Source organism: Neovison vison, chromosome 2 (genome assembly GCF_020171115.1).
Source record: "Neovison vison isolate M4711 chromosome 2, ASM_NN_V1, whole genome shotgun sequence".
Lineage (NCBI taxonomy): Eukaryota > Metazoa > Chordata > Mammalia > Carnivora > Mustelidae > Neogale > Neogale vison.
Window position 1 is genome coordinate 173,176,509 of NC_058092.1, and position 20,942 is coordinate 173,197,450.

General features: G+C 35.4%; 1 protein-coding gene across 1 annotated transcript; it reads left to right on the plus strand.

Annotated features, from left to right (window-relative positions):
* Positions 1-104: 104 nt before the first annotated feature.
* On the plus strand, positions 105-19,478 carry CISD1 (CDGSH iron sulfur domain 1). The gene is made up of 3 exons (XM_044239532.1): positions 105-337; positions 6,835-7,040; positions 16,484-19,478. Exons 1-3 carry the CDS (start codon positions 313-315, stop codon positions 16,571-16,573), a joined length of 321 nt encoding a protein of 106 aa, XP_044095467.1. The 5' UTR covers positions 105-312; the 3' UTR covers positions 16,574-19,478.
* Positions 19,479-20,942: the final 1,464 nt, after the last annotated feature.

The window sequence follows — 20,942 nt, forward strand, 5'->3', positions numbered from 1 at the left end:
CCCTGCCCCAGGCTCCAGGACTCCGCCCCCTACGACTGCGCACACTCAGTTGCTACCACTCTAGGTCTCCTCCTCCCTACTTTCCCGCTGTCAAAATCCGGACTCAAGACTTTAGACTGGGACGCAGCTCCGCGCATGCTCAGCATCAACTAGAGTGGCAATACATACCGGCTCACGGCCAGCTGCGGCGCCTGCGCCGTAGCGGCCTGGAGTCGGTACGCGTACGACGTTTCTCGAACCTTGACTCCGGGCCTCCGCAAGAACCTCTTTGTGCTTAGTGCCCTGTGCACACTCCTTGCAAGCGACGGCGCCATGAGTCTGACTTCCAGCGTACGAGGTGAAGTGGGGCCTGGGAGCGGGTGAGGCTGGAGGCCTGCGCACCGGTTGCAGCTTCCTCAGCGCCTCTCTGGGCTGTTAGTTACCGCTGCCCTGCGAGCCCGCCAGCCCTGTAACCTTGAGATGTAGAAGGGCAAGCGTAGGGCGGGCCTGCGGACTTCCTGGGCCAAACCAGGAAAGGGGGCGATGTCGATATGAATTGGTGATCTCTCCAGGCCTAAGGGGTACTGGGGCCATGGAAGCATCTACCCAAGTCTGGACCACGTTTTCCTTAAGTAGCCGTGTCCTAAAACCTAACGATTGCGCCGCTAGCTTTTTTTCTTTTTCTCCCTTGAGACACCTCTGTTTTCTTAAATCACAGAGCTTGGAAAAGAGGAAAGGGTTTTTTTTTTTTTTTTTTTAAAGAAAAAAAAAAAAAAAAGAACTGCTCCCCCTTCTCAAGTTTAAATCACCGTGGAGTCAGACCATCAATTTTCTGCAACCCTGAAGCAATGCGTGACTAATCACATCTCAGTTTTGCACATTTTTAAAGGAAAGAAACCCAACCCAAGACCTTCAGTTTTCCCAGGTTTTTTGTTGTTGTTATTGTGGTTTTGTTTTTTTTTTTCCTTTTTTTAATCCCTCTGGCATCTGCCATTCCGTGGCAGTAGTCCAGGAGAGAGGATTGAAAACGGAGCTCTTTGAACTCTCGGCTTTCTCAGCCTTGCTTCCTTTGCTCTAGTCTGGCGTTTGGAAACAGGTCCAGTTAAAATTAAGAGATTTGCTAGAATCTATTAATGTAGAGATTCACATTATAACAATTCTTGGTGGTGGTAGAACTGTTAATATAATACTGTGCACCAGTAATAAAATACTCTGCCCAGGTATAAAACGCCACGCCTCATGGTTTGGTTACCTTTAACAATTGTAAAGTAAAAGTAAAGAGATTGTCCAGAAGCTAATTAAAAAGAGCCTTGTTGATTCATTTAGTAAATATTGAGCATCTAGAGTGCCCGGGTTCTGTAGAGGTTCTCTGTTAACCTGAGACCTAAATTTTGTAATCTAGTCTTTAAATTGGAGAATTTCATGTCTGTTTCCAAAAGTTACCTGGCAGAGTTAGGGTGATAACCCGTGACATTTTTAACTTACTAATGAAGTTTGTAGGAGGTGATTATTTATAAAACTTATTTCAAAGCATGCTCATCTTTAAATAGAGGTACCTTGGTGCTCTTAAAATAGCGATTTTTGTTTTTGTTTTTTAAAAAATCCAAGCCTGTATTTTCTCAGGAATAAAACTATTGTGTAAAATAAGATATCATATGACTTAAGGCACTGATAATTTTATAGGAAGACAGCTTGCACTTTTGTGATATGGAAAGATGCCAACACGTTTTTAAAATGTGGAGTCACTTTGTGTATTTTAAACCTAGGGTGTAGTGCCCATTGAAATGTGAAGTAAGTGAACCCTAGGACTCCTCCAGACTCCCTGCTGGCCAATGTTTCTTGCAATGAGACAAGTTGTGTGTGTGTGTGTTCAATCCAACCATAAAGGAATCCAAAGGAGACTTTCCCATTAGCTTGCTGTTTTGTGTGTGTGTGTGTGTGTTTTTGTGTGTGTAATCCAATCATAAGGGAATCCAAAGGTGACTTTCTTATTGGCTTGTTTTTTCTAGTAATAGGAAATTGCTTGTTGAAGAGGATTATCAGCTTAAACTTGAAGTACTCAACTTTGTAATGAGAAGTAACTACTTCTTATTTCACTTAAAAGTGTAAAGTTTGTTAGGAGGACTGTGGGCAAAGGTCCAAAACCTTTGTAAATCACTTCATCCAGCACCTTCTTATCTTCTTCTCCAAACACAGTAGTTTGGCAAGGAAGGGACAGATAATATATTGGGAGTCCACCTTGTAATATTTAGACCTCAAATTGTTCCCAATTTTTTTAGTATATGTGCTGCCGAAGCGAGCACGATTGTTCCCAATTTTTAAACCACACTAAAAAATCTGAAATTTTGATTTTTTAATTTGAGGAAGATGAAAAGATGCCTCTTCTCAACTAAATAGATTAATAATTATAAAGGGCTTAAAAATAGTATGTGCTTTGTTAAGTATATGTTAAATAAAAAATAAAAGGGTGTTGCCTATGCGTGTAGAATTCTTGTTTGTATTCAGAAGAAAAAGAATGGGTTGTGGCTTATAAATAAAATTAATAGGGATCAGGCCAGGACATAAATCTGGGCAAGTCAATGAGGATAAGTCATTGGAATTGAAATCCAGAGATCCTATTCAGTGAGATGGTTCTTGATATACCTTGAGTGGGTGATGCCAACCTTTGTTTTTTCCCTTATTGAGGTATAATCAACGTACTTATGCTGAACTTACTTTTTTATGTGATACCAGATACTATTAGTTTATTACAGTTTCTAACATTAAGCATCTTTCACTACAGTGGAGTCTCACATCTTTAGTGACCCCCTCCTCAACCCAGTATATGACTTTTAGGAAGTTTAGTATATGTGTTGCTCCTTGATCCTCTAAAGTCATTGAGTCTGCTCCTTTAGGTTATAAGCAATAAATAAATATTGGGGGACATTAGGGACTATAGATGAAACAGGATTGGCAGTGAGTTTATCCTTGTTGGAGCTGAGTGAGGATAAATGGGAGTTCATTATAGTAATCCTTGTATATGTCTGAAGTGTACCATAATAAAGTTTTATTTTTATTTTTTTAAGATTTTATTTATGAGAGAGAAAGCGTATACATGAGTGCACAAGCAGGAGGTGCAGCAGGCAGGAGGAGAAGCAGGCTCCCCGCTGACCAAGGAACCCCATGCAATTCAGGGCTCCATTGCAGCACCCTGGAATCATGACCTGAGCCGAAGGCAGATACTTAATTGACTCAGCGACCCAGGCATTGCTAAAGTTTTATTCTTAATATAAAGAAATGTTTAAGTCCCACACTTACACAGTAGGTTAAGATGAGGCCAAAGATAAGTCAATTGGTGTAAGAGCAATGTGATGGTAAAATAGACAGATGGAGTTGCAAATTCAAATTAATAATCTGTTATTTCTTTTTATTCAACTAACATTGAACACCACCTGTAAGCCAGGCGTTAAGAAAAAAACTACCAGGCACAGCCTGCCCATTTGGGAGAGAGACCATAGTTCCCCTCCCCCTCTCCTGAGAAGAAAAGGACATTCTGATTCTGTGGCAGTTGACACTGGGGAAAAGAGGACAGTTTTGGACAGATAAGGGACTAAAGGAACAGAAACAGGGTGAGATTTCTGTCTAAGTTAAAATAATTTCCACAGTAGAAGAGAAAAGCTGGGGAATGGGTTATAAACAAGAGATTGTTTTCGATATCTGAATTATCCTGAGAGAAAACCAGTATTCTGCTATACAAATCAATGTTATACAATAGTAGACCAAGGGAAGAGTAAGAATGGAAAGGATTATTTAGAAATGTATTTCCTGTATTTTGTTCTTTATATTGGCTTATTCATTGTATTTGTAGAGAGAGAAAGCATGGTTAAGCAAGATTGGGAAGGGTGGGGTTGGATCTAACCATAGGAATACTGTACCTTTAGAGATGTTTATAAGAGAAGGGAAGTGAGGGTAAAACCAGAGGCAGCAGTAGTGCTCAGTGCTTTCTGGACCCCAGTTAGGAAAGAATGTCTGAAAGGTGCCAGCTGAAATGTCTTTGAAAATTGGGTTTTAGTAAAGTCTCATTTTGCCTTTGAGGTTGTGTTTATTCTTAATAGAATATGCCCACTATCAAAAACTAAATGTTACTTAGGTTTTGTTGTTTTTATTTGTTTGTTATATTGGGTTTTCAGTTCTTTCTCTATTCTAATTGTTGACTTTTCAGGCAATCATCATTCTTGCCTGTCTCTACAGTTTCCTTTTCTTTCTTTTCCCTAGAGTTGCCAGTGGCATCCACAGCTTTTTGCCAGGAAAAAAAAAAATGATTCATTTATCATGAAATGATAAAACAGTAACGTATTTCTTATTCTGGGAACTTTTACATTTGTCTCTATGAGATTAGAGAATTAGGTTTTTGGGTGGGGGATGGAAATTCTTAAGAATTTATCTAGTCCTGATTCTAAAAAAGCCACTGGAGCAAATGCAAAGCCATTTTCCTAGCACACATATGGTACTATGACATTTATATAGGGTCATAAGTCACCTTTGTTAGGAGGTAGAGTGACACTGCATGTTTTGATTCCCTGTGGGGCAGCTACTTTTCAATAATATCTAGACTCAGTTTCCATTTCTTTATTTGCTATTGCCTCTTTTGTGTGTCAGTTATTCTGTCATTTATTCCACTGTCAAAAATTCCAGAGAAGTAAAGGTTTAAAAAAAAAAAGTCACCATATGGATTTGGTGGCTAATACGAGAAAAGAGAATAAAAGACTGTTTTGATGGTTAAGAAAGATTCTTTTGGCCTATTACGGTTTTCAGGTAGAAATTCCTATAGGATTTCTTTCTTACGTTGTGAGACAAATTAACCAATTTTAGTTCTTTGGGTTTCAGACCTTTTTGATATATGTAGGCACTATTAAAGCAAATCTGTTAGGGATTACTTCATAATTCACCTAAAAAAGTAGGGTGTAACTAAGATTAACAATTTTTATTGTCTTAATTTATTCTTTTGAGGTATTTCCTCCTTTTAAGTTGATACTAAAGATAATATTAAGCAAATATACTTGAACATATACTATGCATAGCAGTATTTTAGCCCATTTTGTGATACGTACATTAGCTAATCAGAGTGGCTTTCCATTAACTTAGAAGCAGATTGCTACAGCTCCTGCCATGTCCCTTTCTCAAGGGAGTTCCATGGTAAATAATACATCAGAAAGGACTATCATGAACCAAGCTAGAAATCAGAGTGACGTTTCAGCCCTGTTTGGAATTGCTACAGGGTAATATCATGAAGCTGCACTAAAATTCAAGACCAATCTACACAAAATGTGTAGTTAAAAACGTTCTTTAGTGAGTCCAAAGTTTGAAGCTGTCAAGTAACTTATTAACTTGTCTTAGTCATGTAGCACCTGGGAAGAACATAATGTTTATTTTAAAAGGATTTTAGCAAGGAGGAATAGAAATATTGTGGGAAGGAAAACTGTTTTGTAAAGAATACTGTAATTGAAAGTAGAATCCAAGGAATGAGTTAAAAGAGAGGACCCAAGATAAAAGGAAGTAAGTGTGAGAATGGTTGTTCCTTCCCATTATAGTTTTGTAAGAATGAGCTCCAGTTTAATGTAGGGCACTATTAGGAAGGGTAATTAATCACAAATAAGAAATTTGACTCAATAGTGCAAATAAGCCATCAGTTAATTATTCATTACATGTTTTTATTTGTTCTTGGAATGTGTTTTTTGTACTTATCTCTCTAGAGCTTTATTTGATAGTCTGGGAACTTCTTACAAACACAGAGAAGATCTGACTCGGGAAGTGCTGGGAAGCAGTCCAGTGTGTTTATCCTGACCCCTGTTCAACTTCTTCCTGCAGTTCAGTCCATGCTGGGAATAGACAACTCTCCTCTGAGGCTGAGGCTAACCAGACTATGCAGAACTTTCTACTCTCCAACATTCTGTGGAACTGGGGTAGTTAAGTGCTTGGGTTTCTAAGGGCTGCTTGAAAAGCTACATGAAAAGAATAAGTAGATGGTCTGTTAGTCAAGCAAATAATTGAGTAGAAAAATGTCATTAAATTTAAAATGACATTTGTAGGGAATTCAAATCATCATTCACTGGTGGGTAATGGAAATTTAGACTTTATTGAGAATATAACTGTAATTATATTCATGTTTTCTCTGAAATAAGAAATTAATACATTCTGATTTAATACATTCTGACTTTCTCTAATGAGAAAGCACTTTGAAATTTAAAAAACAAAAACAAAAACTTTTGAGTGACGGAAGCCCAGAATCCTGCTGGATGTATTTCTTTGAATGTTTAAGGGCAGCTTTGTTTTATTTGTCCTTTTGTTTGTTTTTTCTCTTCAGATACCAATGCTGTTTGTGGTTATGCACTTTAAAATCACTAAAGGACCTACTATTTAAATGAACTCTGATGAGTCAGTTTGTTAACATAATCACCTCCTGATTTTTTGGGTGGGGGTAGTCTTTATAATCTGAATTTTTTTATTTATCAGGTTTTTTTTTAAGCAGTAGGTATCTTCAGGTTTGCATTTTATTTTAAATCAATGAACAGTTTAAAAATTATTATTAAACATCATTTTTTTCTTTTTTTTTTTTTTAAGATTTCCTCTATCTCAATTTAGCTATTATCTTTCAATAGAAAATACGCAATAGCCTCGGTAAAGGCTGGGGAAAATCTTAACAAGAATTGTTACACCATTGTGTTGTGATTATTTTGTTGACAGTAAAAATTTTTTACTGTCGGAATGCTTAACTCAAAAACTAGATTTCCTGAACATATCATATTAGTAAAAATACACATTATTAGTGTATATTATGGTTTTGATGATTATTCCTGTTTTCCTTCCCCGCTCTAGTTGAATGGATCGCAGCAGTTACTATTGCTGCTGGGACAGCTGCAGTTGGTTATCTAGCTTACAAAAGATTTTATGTTAAAGATCATCGCAACAAATCTATGGTAAACCTTCACATCCAGAAAGACAACCCCAAGATAGTACATGCTTATGATATGGAGGATTTGGGAGATAAAGCTGTGTATTGCCGTTGTTGGAGGTCCAAAAAGGTGAGGAAAACAAGTCTTTTATGTTAGTGCCATCTTTAATGTAACATTTCTTTTTAAACTATTCTGTCAAACATGTATCACTAGATATTATTAGGATAGCTCTTCATCTTTTTTTTTTTTTCATTTGTAAGTAATCTCTGTGCCCATCATGGGGCTTGAACTCACAACCCTGAGATCAAGAGTCACCTGCTCCACTGACTGAGCCAACCAGGCTCCCCTTTTCTTTCTTTCTTTTTTAATGCATTCTGTTCTTCTCTGTTTTTCATGTTCTCTTCATGAGTATATTTCCTAAAATGTATAACTATTATGCAGTAAAACTGCATTATTCCCTTACTGAGTTCAGGTGAGTGTAACTGTATTCTTGACCAAGAGAAAAAAAAAAAATCCCTTTATTTATTCTTAGGATTTCCTCCCCAAGTGGATCTTTGCCTCCACTTTCCCAGGAAAGAGAGTATGCAGCCTAAAACACAAAGAAACACAGAAGGGTAGATTCTTTTCTTGAGCTTTTTAAGTTCCTGAATTCTAGGACAAGTTTTAGAAAATTCAGGAGAAACTTGGAAAACTATCCTTGAAAATTTCTTACTGATAAATATATTGACACTGTATCTAAGCTTTCTTTAAGCTATAGCTCCTGTAATTAAATACATAACAGGATTTTTTAAATCTTCTTTTGTGATAATTACATTTCATCAAGTTCCATTTGGAACTCTTATCTGTGATACCTGCAGCTTTTAGACAGTGATGACAGGTAGTGAGGTAAAGATGGTAAATCCTTTCCTAAGGTCATCTTGAAAAGCTTCATACATTGAATGTGATGTATTGTAAGAAATATGGTGAGTGTACTGCCACTATTAGTATTTTTTTTTTTTAAAGATTTTATTTATTTATTTGACAGAGATCACAAGTAGGCAGAGAGACAGGCTGGAGGTGGGGAGGGGGAAGCAGGCTCCCTGCTGAGCAGAGAGCCTGATGTGGGGCTCAATCCCAGGACCCTGGGATCACGACCCAAGCCGAAGGCAGAGGCTTAACCCACTGAGCCACCCAGGCGCCCCACTATTAGTATTTAAATAAGATGTATTTCACCAAAGATGATACTATAACACTTACTAGACAATAGGGCACCTGGGTGGCTTAAGCGTCCACCTTCAGCTCAGGTCGTGATCCCAGAGTCCTGGGATTGAGTCCAGCATCAGGCTCCCTGCTTAGGGAGTCTGCTTCTCCCACTCCTCTCCCTGCTTGTGTTTTCTCTCTCTCTCTATCAAATAAATAAATAAAATCTTAATAAAAGAAGAAAATAGACGATAAAAATGATTTATCTGTTTCTGAAAGCACATGTCAGGGACCATCTCTTTCAAAATGGGAAACCATTATCACAAATTGTATATCAAATAAGGAAGACGTCACAAACCTAGGTACTAGAAAGTGTATTCTAACTCTCTTCACCAATAAAATGATGATGTATAATCCAGTGATACATTGCTTAGATAATGTCACTGTATTTGAAACTACTTGATGAACATATGGAATGTAAAAAATTAATAGTTCCATTACAGGTTGTACCTTAAAAAGTACAGTGTTCATTTGGTATGTAGGATTATTTATAAGTACTAGTGGGGTTGCTAGAAAATAATCCTCAGTAATATTCTGTAGACCAGACCTGGTTTGTATTTTAAAAATTACACTCATTATAGGTTTTATTCTGCTGTTGATCACCAAAATATACAAAACAATGCCTTTAGAAATTCAGGAATCTTAAGTCAGTTTAGTAGTTCTTTAGTCAATGATCATTTAGTGTCTACTATATACGTATTAGAAAAGTTAATTGTAGAAATTAGAAAAGTTAAATTGTAACATACCAAGTATCATAAATGTGTGCAGTAGACTCAGTGCTTTAAATAAAAGAAAGGGCTTACGCTGTGGGCTAGAATTTTCATGGATAGCATAGTGATATACATGGGAGTTAAATTGCCCTGGAAAATGTGGTGATATTTAAATAAACTACCAGTTTGGGGGGAGTCTTTATTAAAATCTGTAGGAAAGGACTCAAGTGAGCAAAGTGGTGGGATCAATGAATAATCTAGTCTGGTCACTGCTCTTCCATCCCCCCAGGAATAAGTCCAAATTGAGGAGAGTCTTGAGTACCTTTGTGAGGAGTTTGTGCCTGCAGACATGGGGAACGTCTTGTCAGGAATTTCCAAAGTTATGATACTTATGCGAGAGTGATAGCTCTAGGAATGGAGAAGAATGAACAGATAGAGGAAACATTTTGAGGGAAGGATAAGCTTAATACACTGACTGATTGATAAGGGAGATTGGTGGAGAAAAACTGAAACTAATTAAAGAATTTAAACCTGTTGTATTAGAAGAGATGGTGCTGCTAACAGAAATAAGACTTCCAAGAAGAAAAGCTGATTTTCTAGAAAGGTGACAAGGAATTCAATTCCAAAGTGAATTTGAGGTGACATTTGAATGGAAATGTTCAGCAGATAGTCTGAAATGTGGGTCTAAGGCTGAGACATCAGGGTTGGAGATTGAAATCAGCAAAACTGAGGAGTTAAATGTAAGAATGCTTATGTTTAAGCATTAAGAATATCCGTGATGCAGATAAAAATCAAGCATGAAATCTTGGGGAATTTTTTGCATTTTGGAAAGAGGAATAAGAGCCAAAAAAGGAGATGAAATGGGCCAGAGTCAGAAGAAAACTGGAACTTTCTCCTTTCCATTATGAAGCCATGATATTCTTAAAGACTTGGCTATGAACATAGGCTTGTATAAAGACAACTAGGTCAATATTACAGTATGAGTTGCATTAAACAATTAGGCAATTGACCTTTTGTTGTCATTTCAACAGAATAATTAGAATAGAAGCTACGCTGTGTCTAAGTGGGTTAATGTGTGAATTACTAAAAGTGAAATGCTAGGAGTCTGAGTCAGAGTATATGTTAAAATTTCAGTAACTATCATAGTAAATAGAAAGGAAAAGAAAGATGACTGTTTGAGTGAAATCTAAAGCATAGATTTGGGGTCAAGTAAGGGGTGTTTGCCTTGGTTGGATTTTCCCAGAGGGTAAAGAAAGAGTCAATAAAAGCAAATAGGAACGTATGAGGACTAAGATCTTAAGTATATCAGGAAGAATCATAAATGGACACAAACTACTGGTTTAAATGTTTATTAGACTTTATAATTCAACAAAACATTCTGGGATTATTTTTTCATCACACAGTTTCCAGATTCTTAAACCAGAGATGGTCATTTCCCATAAGTAGACATCAAGGAAAGGGATGACAGACCAGTGAATTTATTTCCCGTTTTCTCTTTTTTTAAAGCTTATCTTTTATGCTGTTAGTGATCCTCTTTGCATCTAGTATTTGTCAGTTCTGAATTTTCACTGAATTTTAGGAACTTTTTATTCCCACATGAATCAGTTAAAAATTCACTTTGAATTTTATTCTTGTTAATGGATGTTCTTATTCTTCTGATATCTTTGGAGACTCCCCCATTCTGGAGGTATGTAAGGTTATCACAGAGGTGCCAACTCACACATTTCTCTACCAGTGTACAAAAGACTTTAATTAATACCTTTGGCTGTATTGAGTTCATAATCATTAATTTTTTTTCTTCATATAAACCATTTGTATTTATAATGCAACAAAATGAAAACACCTTTCTACTTATCTCAGAAAAGTTACATATGATACAATCTTTAATTCTGTTCTAATGCATTCTTAAGGTACAATCACTAGTGTAGCCCGTTGTGTGGGTTTAACATTTTTGAGTGGTTTTCTCAGGCCTAATGAATCATCTCTTAGCAGTGTGCAGAAATTACATTTTTAAATATGCTTTGTTTGTCCTCTCCCCCCCTCCCTCCAAGGATTGGTATGCCGTCTGCTGTTTCAGAAACATGGTTATTTCATCGTATTTCACAAAAGGGCTATCCATATGTGACAGGAGAAAGAAAGGAGGCAATAGAGAAGTGACTGCGGGAAAGATAGTGTTTGAGACAGTGCTATCTTGAAAGAGGTGGAAGATGAGAGTGGGAGCTCAAATGTGAAACTCAGGAAGGAAGAGAGCTTTATTTTAGAAATAAGAAAGTGAGAGGACTTTAATGTTAGAGGGAAGAGTATGCAACATGGTCTTGCTAGATTGCCACCCTACCCCCACTCACCTGAGTTGTGTTTTGGCCATGTAGGAGGCAGGAGAGAGTTTGAACAAGGACAGTAGATGCACACACACTAAGAAATAAGAATAGAGGAAAGGTGTGCCAGTTACTGTCAGGAATTCAAATGAAGTTGAAATGCAACTGAACATACTGTGTAGAATCATTTTGTTTCATTTACAACTTCAGGATTTTAATTAGGTCTTTTGTTAGTGGTGTGTTTTTGTTTTAGGTTGTGTGTGTCTGTGTGTCTGTGCGTTACAGAAGTCCCCAGCCTATTAATGGTTTAGAAGAGAGTGCATGGAGTCTGAAACAAAATTCTGAGTGACGGTTACATAGCTTGACCAATCCACACATAAGGATAGTCTTATAAAATCTTAATTTCTCTTAATATATTTTACTACTATCTTACATTTTACTTAAAGTAAGTCGCTAAGAATGGAATAAAATGTCATATCCTCTCAGATTATGTCAGATCTTACTGCTTTTCTTTCTCAACCAAAGCAAGACTATTTCTCAGAGTTTATGGTAGTCAAAATGGCCCCCGGCAACTTCCTTGGGAAATACAATTCAAACTCCTTAAAAATACAAAGTTTGGAGAAGGAAAATAATTTGCTTTAATTGTTGCAGATAAAAAAGGTGAGGATCATTTATTTATTTTTATCTTGAAATACCCAAAAACCAGAAACATAACTTGAGATTAAAGCCTTTAAAAAGAAGCAAATCTTGTGTATTTTATGAAGACTGATGATGTTGCTAGCTTTCTAAATGAAAAGCAAGAATCTCTAGGTCTTTTTTTGTTGACCCTAATCATTTTTTAAGCCTCTTCTCTAAGTCCTCTCTTCCCTAATTTTAAAAATATGTGGGATTTGTAGTTTACTAATTGGGTTAACAAACACATGATATTTTCTGGACATACAGGAAGTTCAGCCAATTCAATTTGCAAGCTTTTCTCCAGAATTTGTTAATAATAACAAACACTTGCATGTTAGAACAGATTTTATAATCACTCATGAGCTAAACTTTTTTCCATCAGTTATTTAGGTTTTACTTTTAAATATTGATGACTACATGAATTAAATATACCCTTTGTGGGTTTTTTTGTTATTTCATCTCTTTGCTTGACTGTTTAACAAATTTCAAATCTTCGGTGAAAGGGTATTTCTTGTTTTTGATATATAATTGCATTAATACAAAAACTACTATACTTCCTAGATTACATTTGAAAGTATACACATATTTTCTTTCTCTCGCATAGAAAAGTTAAAAAATAGAACAAGACACTTCCTGAAAAACATAAATATTGTTACATAATTTACCATTTGAATTTTAATGCCATGTAATTGACATTCATATTGAGAATCATGAATTAATTTCAATAAATATATCCCATTTATATGTATAGTGTATTCTTAAGAAATTGCTAATCCGGTCCTGTAGTAATTCATCTTAGTCCTGGTTGGGGGTGGGGGGAGTTTAGTTTTTTTCATTAACTTAAAGTGAAAACTCTAATGAGTAAATATGAAAATACCTAATTTTCACATGAAGTTTGGGAGAAGATTCTGCCCTAAGTCAGTAATTCCTGAGATTAATAAAGTAATATTAAAAGATATCTGTGTCTCTGAACAAAATGATTTTTAATGCTTAGTTTACATTTTAAAGTCACAAAAGCTTTATATATTATGAAAGCATGAAAGTTTTTTGAACAAATAGCCAGAATCTACTGTTCGCTGCCTTTTTTTTTTTTTAATATTTTATTTATTTATTTGAGAGATCACAAGTAGGCAGAGAAGCAGGCAGAGAAAGAGGAGGAAGCAGAGAGCCCGATGTGGGGCTCGATCCCAGGACCCCTGGGATCATCACCTGAGCCAAAAGCAGAGGCTTTAACCCAATGAGCCACCCAGGTGCCCCTGTTCGCTGCTTTTTAAAGAAATATTTTTTCTTTTAAAACAGGAAACAGACAAATTTCTGTTTCTAGGCATACCTAGATTATCATATAAAAAGTATATTCTCATCTTAGATATATGGCTTTCTTAATCTTTTATAAGATGTTCTTTGTAGATTTCTCTGTAGATTTCTCTCCTGTTCTTGATTCTACATAGAGAGGGAGATAATTTTTGAACATGTATTATTTTTCTAGAATTTTTTAGTATTTTCAAAATGAGATTCAAAAAGAAAGAAACATGCTATTTCAGTAAGTTATTTAAGGCTTTTCTATTTTAAATACTTTATATTTTAGAAATACATTTTATAATCTGTATATGTAAAACTGTTCAGTAACATGTTTTGTGTGTGCTGTTTATAAAAAATGGAGTCTTTTACAATGTAAATTTGTATTCTCACTGTAAAATCATCTGTGTTTGTTTATTAAATGTATGTCACCTTGAAATGCTGATCTCTGCTATAGGGTACATTTTAGTTTGATTTTTGTGGATTGTTATGGCCTTTTATCCATGCCAAGAAAAAAATGAGGGCTTTGATTGATTGTTTTTGTTGTAAGGACTTGTTTTTAACAGGAATATACTGTGTACCATATCCTATTGAGGAAAGAAAGAGGAAAAGAGGAGGGGAGGGAAGGAGAAAGGAAAGAAGAAAAGAAAGCTTTACATACATTGCATTGATGTTGTCATCTACCCCAAGATAGAATTTTTACTCGGAAATATTAGACATGCTCGTACCTTGACTTTTGCTGTAAATTTTAACTAATTTACTGTATCTTGGAATTATATACAAATAGTAAAATTAAAATTGAATTTCTTTAACATGATATTTTAATCTTAGAACAGACACTTCTAATGTCAAAGTTGAAGATTATATACCCTTATTGTCTGTTTTCAGGTATCTAAAATTATACTGCCTCCACTGTGAGGAATGAGGCAATTTTAATCTTAAGGCTAAGATTCCAGTCTTCTAAATTGGCCTCTTCAGTGCAATAGTGTACCTTAAACCAAACAGTGACTCTAGATTCTAGAATGTTAGGTACACTTCAGACATCAAGAATAAAACGAAGATGCTAGCTATCATTATTTAATGTGAAATAGAAATAAAAGGTGTAAATATAGAAGGAAATAAAAAAAAAATTACTAGTAATTGGACCTTCTAAGTGTAAAATCCTGAGGAGACATGTAAACATTGTTGAATTCCTATTTTTGTCATTTAACAGTAGGAAGGCTGTACCTGCAAAAACTGTTGATAATATATAAGTAGTTAGGTATGAAAATATACCTAATTATGATAACTATAAAATATGTAAGACAGAAATAATGTTATCAGAGTATGCATGAGACCTCAAGATGAGGATTTCAAGAGAAATTAAATAGTACTTGGCAAAAAAAAATTCTCAGGTTTATCTGGAAGAAAAATTGGCAAAGTTTAATAAATGTAGGTAGAGAATAAATAAGAAAAGTCTAACAAAAATAATTTGAAGGAAACCTAGCTCTACCAAATATTGAAGCATATTTTAAACATCGTTATTACCCCAGCAGAGTAGATTGATGAGTATGATAATGTAGAACCTATAAATAGGCATTTTTACAGGTAGAACTTACTTTGTAAAATTAGGAATAAAGGTGTAACAATTGTACAAACTCTAATAATATTGAAGCAACAGGATCTTAGAACATCATTTTGTGAAGTGTGTTCTGTAGAACACTATGATAATAGATATCAGAGTTAAAAGTGTCCATGGCAGGGGTACCTGGGTGGCTCAGTGAGTTAAGTGTCTACCTTCGACTCAGGTCATGATCTCAGGGTCCCAGGATCAAGCCCTGCCATCAGGCTCTCTGCTCAGTGGGGAACCTGTTCCCCCCCCACCCCACCCCCCTGCCTGCCTCTCTGCCTACTTGTGATCTCTCTCTCTGTCACATAAATAAATAAAATCTTCAACAACAACAAAAAAAGCATCCATGGTTCAGTCAGCCTGGGAAATTTTGAGCTAAAATCGTATTTTTTAATAACAGGACTTCTTTTAAAAATGTATGCTACTGGGGCGCCTGGGTGGCTCAGTGGGTTAGTTAAGCCTCTGCCTTCAGCTCAGGTCATGATCTCAGGGTCCTGGGATCGAGCCCCACATCGGGCTCTCTGCTCAGCAGGGAGCCTGCTTCCCCCTCTCTCTCTGCCTACTTGTGATCTCTCTCTATCAAATAAATAAATAAAAATCTTAAAAAAAAATGTATGCTACAAATCAAGAGAATTATATGATATTTTTTTTTAAAACATAATGAAACCACATCAGAACATCTGTTAGGACTTCTTTGGAGCACACTGACAGGCACTGTTAGAAATTTACTTCTGGGGGTGCCTGGGTGACTCAGTCATTAAGCGTCTGCCTTCTGCTCAGGTCATGATCCCAGGGTCCTGGGATTGAGCCCCGCATCTGACTCCCTTCTCAGAGGGAAGCCTGCTTCTCCCTCACCCACTTCTGTGCTTCTGTTCCCTTTCTTGCTGTGTCTCTGTCAAATAAATAAAAATAAAACCTTTTTAAAAAAAAAAAAGAAAGAAATTTACTTCTTTTTTTTAAAAAAAAAGAGAAATTTGCTTGGGTGGCTAAGTGGGTTAAGCGTCTGCCTTCGGATCAGGTAATGATCCCGGGGTCCTGGGATCTAGCCCCACATCCGGCTCCCTGCCCAGTGGGGAGTCTGCTTCTTCCTCTCGCACTCCCCCTGCTTGTTTTCCTGCTCTTGCTCTCTTTCTTTGTCAAAATAATTAAAAGAAATTTACTACTGTCACTTTTCTACCACTGAATCCCAAAATGTCAGTTATATTTAAAATGTGAAATCATGTAAAGAAATTTACTCTAGGAGAAAGATGTCTCCATGAAGAATGTTAAAAAGGGAAATACTGGCATGTTTGTATGAAACTAATAGGAAAGTAACATGAAAAAATTAGCAAAAACGTTTGGGAAAAATTGCTGCAAAGATGATCAACAAAGGGATAACACACAAATTGATTCTAAACAAATGAACTTAGGCTCTAAATGGACATAGTTCACTAGATGGGGAATTGTAACTGTAACATATAAACAGGGAAAAGATACTCCGCGTCCCTGAACAAATACCACAAATGGAAATGCAATTAATCATCTGTATTATCCACAAGTTGATTTCTTCCTTCTGCTTGGTGTTTATACTTCAAATATGCTCTTTAAGAATACTTATATAAGGTGAGCTAAGAAAATCTTTTTATTGAGAGTTAATGTGTGTTTTATATATATATATAAGCATCACCCCCACTCTGCTAAGCTAATAGTGATTTTGCAATTAGACATTGACATTCTCTCTTTTTCTAGTTCCCATTCTGCGATGGATCGCACACAAAACACAACGAAGAGACTGGCGACAACGTGGGACCTCTGATCATTAAGAGAAAGGAAACTTAAATAGACAGTTTTGACACTGCAAACAAACTTGTCATGATGTTTTCTGATTGTTTAATTAGAATGACTACGACTTCTGTCTAATTCGCCTCCCCTGGGTCCTAGATGTGGTCTATTGGAAACTGCAGCTTTCATATTCATGGCATTTGCCTTACTTGTTGAACCATTGTGGTGCACATTTGTTAAAACGTAAAAAGGAAAAACTAAAAACCAACTTCATGGCTTGTGGGTTATTTTGGTCTTGTTAGGATCCGTTTCTTTATGTTTAAAGTAATTATATTAGAATATAGTTCTGTATTAAAGTTACCATTAAATTATTGTCAAAATCCTGTATACACAGGTTGTACTTATAAGTTTCAAAGAAAACTACCACCTTTTAATATTACTTAGTTAACCTAGAAAGTAAATTGGGTGTGATTAAGGTATATTAATCTCTTAATATAGGAAAAACCTGTTATGACCATGATTCTCTACTTGACAGAGATGATGACACTGAGAAAATATAGCTTCTATATTTTCATAGTTTTTAATCAAAATGAACTTGGAATGTTATTCTGCTTAATTATAAGTGGGCTGGGCCTAAAATAAAAGGGCACAGTAGCTTCTTTATTCATTTTCATGTGTATTTAATTGACCCACTAAAGGAACCAGTACTGGAAATTTAGATCAAAGTGATATTAGATTTAAAGTAGTCATGAAGAAGGTCTTAAAATGTTAATGTTCCAGGGTTCTATTCCAAGAAGTGGCACTTGAAGCAGGAACATTGAAAGATTTGGAACACATGATGTCAAGCCTCTTGAACAGAAAGCCAGACATCCATGACAGAAATAGTAGTCACAAAGCTAGATCAAAGGCACAGGTAGATTTTATTTCCTACTCTTGAAAATCAGGCACATGCATATTTCTAGTAAAGAAACTTGGGGGAGAAAAACAACTACATTCTATTAAATTACATGATCTTAAAAGCAAAAATTTGAAGACAAGTTTTTGTTTATATAATATTTTTCAAAGACTCAGAAATATTGCATTCATTCCTGATTCAGAAAAAAAAAGTGAAAACAAAATAATTAGGAGCAATAAAAATATTAAGACAGGAGTAGTTAACGGGTGAATTTTTAGAGATTAGTTCTTTGGGTTTTATGGATTAGAAGGAAAAGCCAGGACAGAATATATATGTAATACAAACAACTTGACAAAGGTAACAAAAATATTCTTACCATTTCTTTTAGTCTACTTGAATTCTCAGTAGTAGTCAATAACAAGTTTCTATATGCTAAAATCCTGAATTACCATGGAAGTCACAGGAATCAAACCAAATATTAGCATTCCTATATTTCGTGTACGATCAGTGATATTTTTTAAATGTACAATTTTGTGTATTACAGTAGGTGAAGTTTTTACCAAAATTGTGTATACTGATATTAAGCAGCCTATATGACTTAATACGGATGTGTCTTAAAGGCACATCTTAAATACACAATGTAAAATACTACAAACCCTGATTCTGCCTATCAGTTTCTTAAGGTGAATTTCTTTCCTTACGTCTGCTCCCTGTTTTAAGTATGAGCAGGTCTGCAAAAGAAGCAACATGCTTTTAAAGGTTGATTGTTTTAAGGGGAAAAAAAAAAATCCATGAACTTCTGGTTTCTGATAAAGGGGCATCCCTTTAACACACTAAACTGTATTTTTAATTTTAAATTTGAAATTACACTATTGGTCATGCATTTTTATACCTATGGGGGGGGGAATTAGTGCCAATTCTCAAAACTATTTTTCAAAGGAATAAGATTATGTGTATGTTTATGGTGGAATTAGAGGTGATCGCCTAATTGAAATGCAGATCTACTGTAGAATTTTGTTAGTCCAAAATAATTAGATAAATGTATCCTCAGGGTCATGGTAAAAATTTGTTTCATGCTCTTGAACTAGAATTCCTTTAGAATATAAGACTTTCCTGTTACTTATCCTAAAAAGGTTAAGTGCGTGTGGTTAAATTAATGTGATGTTTTTACACAAAAATCATTGTGTGCAAATACTGTTCTCATTAAGCACTGCAAAGTATCTGATTGCTTTTTTTTTTTTTTTTTTGAGAAGTCAGGCAAATTGGGTTCCCTAACACCACCACTATCTTTTTTTCTCTATACATTAATGTTCCAGTGATTTCCAAAATAGGATTCCATGCTAAGTTGAGAGTTTCTAATGTTAGGAGTCTTCCTAACATTAGCATTGTTTTGCAGTGTTTGAAAGTGACACTCCTCTGTTAGTACAACAGAAATTTATTAAGCATCTTCCATAGACCATGTACTTGAGAATGAAACATTTTGGATAATTAAAAGCTTACAGATAAGATTATATCATTTATGATGTAGGTTACATAGTTATAATTTATGATTTGGGGTTTTCCTTAAATTATAATATGTATGGCTGCGTATAACAAGTCTTTATACTACAAAGTAAGTGGATTTGAATTTTCATTAGTTAGGAAGGATTTGGGTTTGGTTTGGTTTGAAGATAAACATTGATTAAGGTTCCTAATCAGCAACATGTTTAGTGATTATGTTTCTGTGAGAGTGTATTATCTACTAGTTGTCAGAAGCTATGCTTCCTCTCTGAGTTTAACACAAGCTGATTTCAGGCAAAGCCACTCACTTCTCAGCCTCTATTTAAAATGGTTGGAGAAAATGGCATTTTAGGTAATTTATTTGCAAATTTTAGGACAACCCTAAATTTTCAGCATCCAGAAGGGGAAAAAAAGTAAAAGGCTGATAGGTAATCAGCTTGAATTTAATTCTTATAAGATCATTCCAACTTTTGTGGTATTGAAATATCCTTTTATGAAATGTTGATAGTATTATTAGTTGCTTTAAAGTATCCTTACTTGGCAGAATAAAAAGTTGACAGCTCTGTATTGGTCCCCACTTTTTTTTTTTTTTTTTAACTACATGAAATCTGGAAACCTGAGAAACACTAACCTGTGATCTATCTAAAGTTCTGGGACTTACTGTTTTATTAGGGTATTAAAACAATGTAGTTTTATTCATTCTGATAGTTTATATATTTGAAAAATTTCACATATGATTACAATGTGTTGAGGTTTCATGCAAAGTAAATGTATAAGAAATCTTTTTTTTAAGAATGAATTTTTTTCTAAGATTTTATTTTATTTATTTGACAGAGAGCACAAGCAGGCAGAATGTCAGGCAGAAGCAGGCTCCCCTCTGAGCAGGGAGTCTGACACTGGGGCTGGATCCCAGGACCCTGGCTGCCAGGCACCCCAAGAAATCATTATTATTTCCATTTAGATGTACTATCATGGAATGGGTCCAAACTAAGAATAATGGCTATCTGTCTTAGTCCTTTACTTAAAGCATTAAAATATACAACACAGAAATTTAGAAAGGATCATTAATTGGGTATATGCCTTTCCTGAGAAAAATCTATGTTTTTGTGGACTTAAGTATTTCATAAACAAAAGAATGGTATAAGTTAACTAAAGTTGCCAGGAATTACGACAAAGAGGAAAGACTGGGAATAAAATTTTAATAAATTGGTGAATATAGTTAGGATTATAGATTAGGGGTATCGATATGGTATTACCCCTAAAATCTGAATAACAAAAAGGCAGTACAGCCTCAAACATGAAGAGTAGAATGCCAAAATCAGAATGTCAGCCAGACATTGTGTAAACTAAATGGTTTTCAGCCACCCCTGTTACCTGTGAGGATCTAGACTATTTCTTGTTCTTTTAGCCTTTCTTTTACAGATAAGCAGAGGTCAATTTCTGTTAAGACCTGATTTTCCTGAGTTCAAAAGTTGTTTTCATTATTAAGTATAGAGTCGTATAGATTTCCAGCCTTATGTTTAAAATAATTGTGAATATTGCCCACCCGCCTACATGCTCATTACTAGGGGATAAATTATTTCTTCTGCTAATCCTGTCTACTAACATTTTCATTATTGGATTAGGCAGTGAGTGGTTGATCTAACTCCATATTCAAGATAGACAGAGATTATGTCTCTTAACAGCCGTAGCATCCATTACACTTAGCTAAATCTGTTATATTTCAGAATCTCCCAACCATGAAAGAGTTTCATTTATGTACTCCATCTGCACAGAAATCCTTTTAATTTATCCAAAACTTTCTTGATACAGGCTTCCTTCATTCTAGACAAGAAGGCTGTGTATTCACTTTAATACTATTATTTTATACTTTTAAAATTCCTCAGCCTTCATCTTCCCAACTTGCAGTTGCCCTGTAGTCATCACATGACCCTTTCTCCGATCTCTTCATTTCTGTGTCTCTTCAAATGAAGAGCATTTTGATCATCACTTAAGCAACCAGTTCTTTAATACTATTTCTTCCGGCATCCA

Coding starts and splice junctions, on each gene's coding strand:
- CISD1 (XM_044239532.1), top strand. CDS start 313: ATGAGTCTGACTTCCAGCGTACGAG. Junction 338..6,834: donor TCTGACTTCCAGCGTACGAG/GTGAAGTGGGGC, acceptor TCCCCGCTCTAG/TTGAATGGATCGCAGCAGTT. Junction 7,041..16,483: donor GTTGTTGGAGGTCCAAAAAG/GTGAGGAAAACA, acceptor CTCTTTTTCTAG/TTCCCATTCTGCGATGGATC.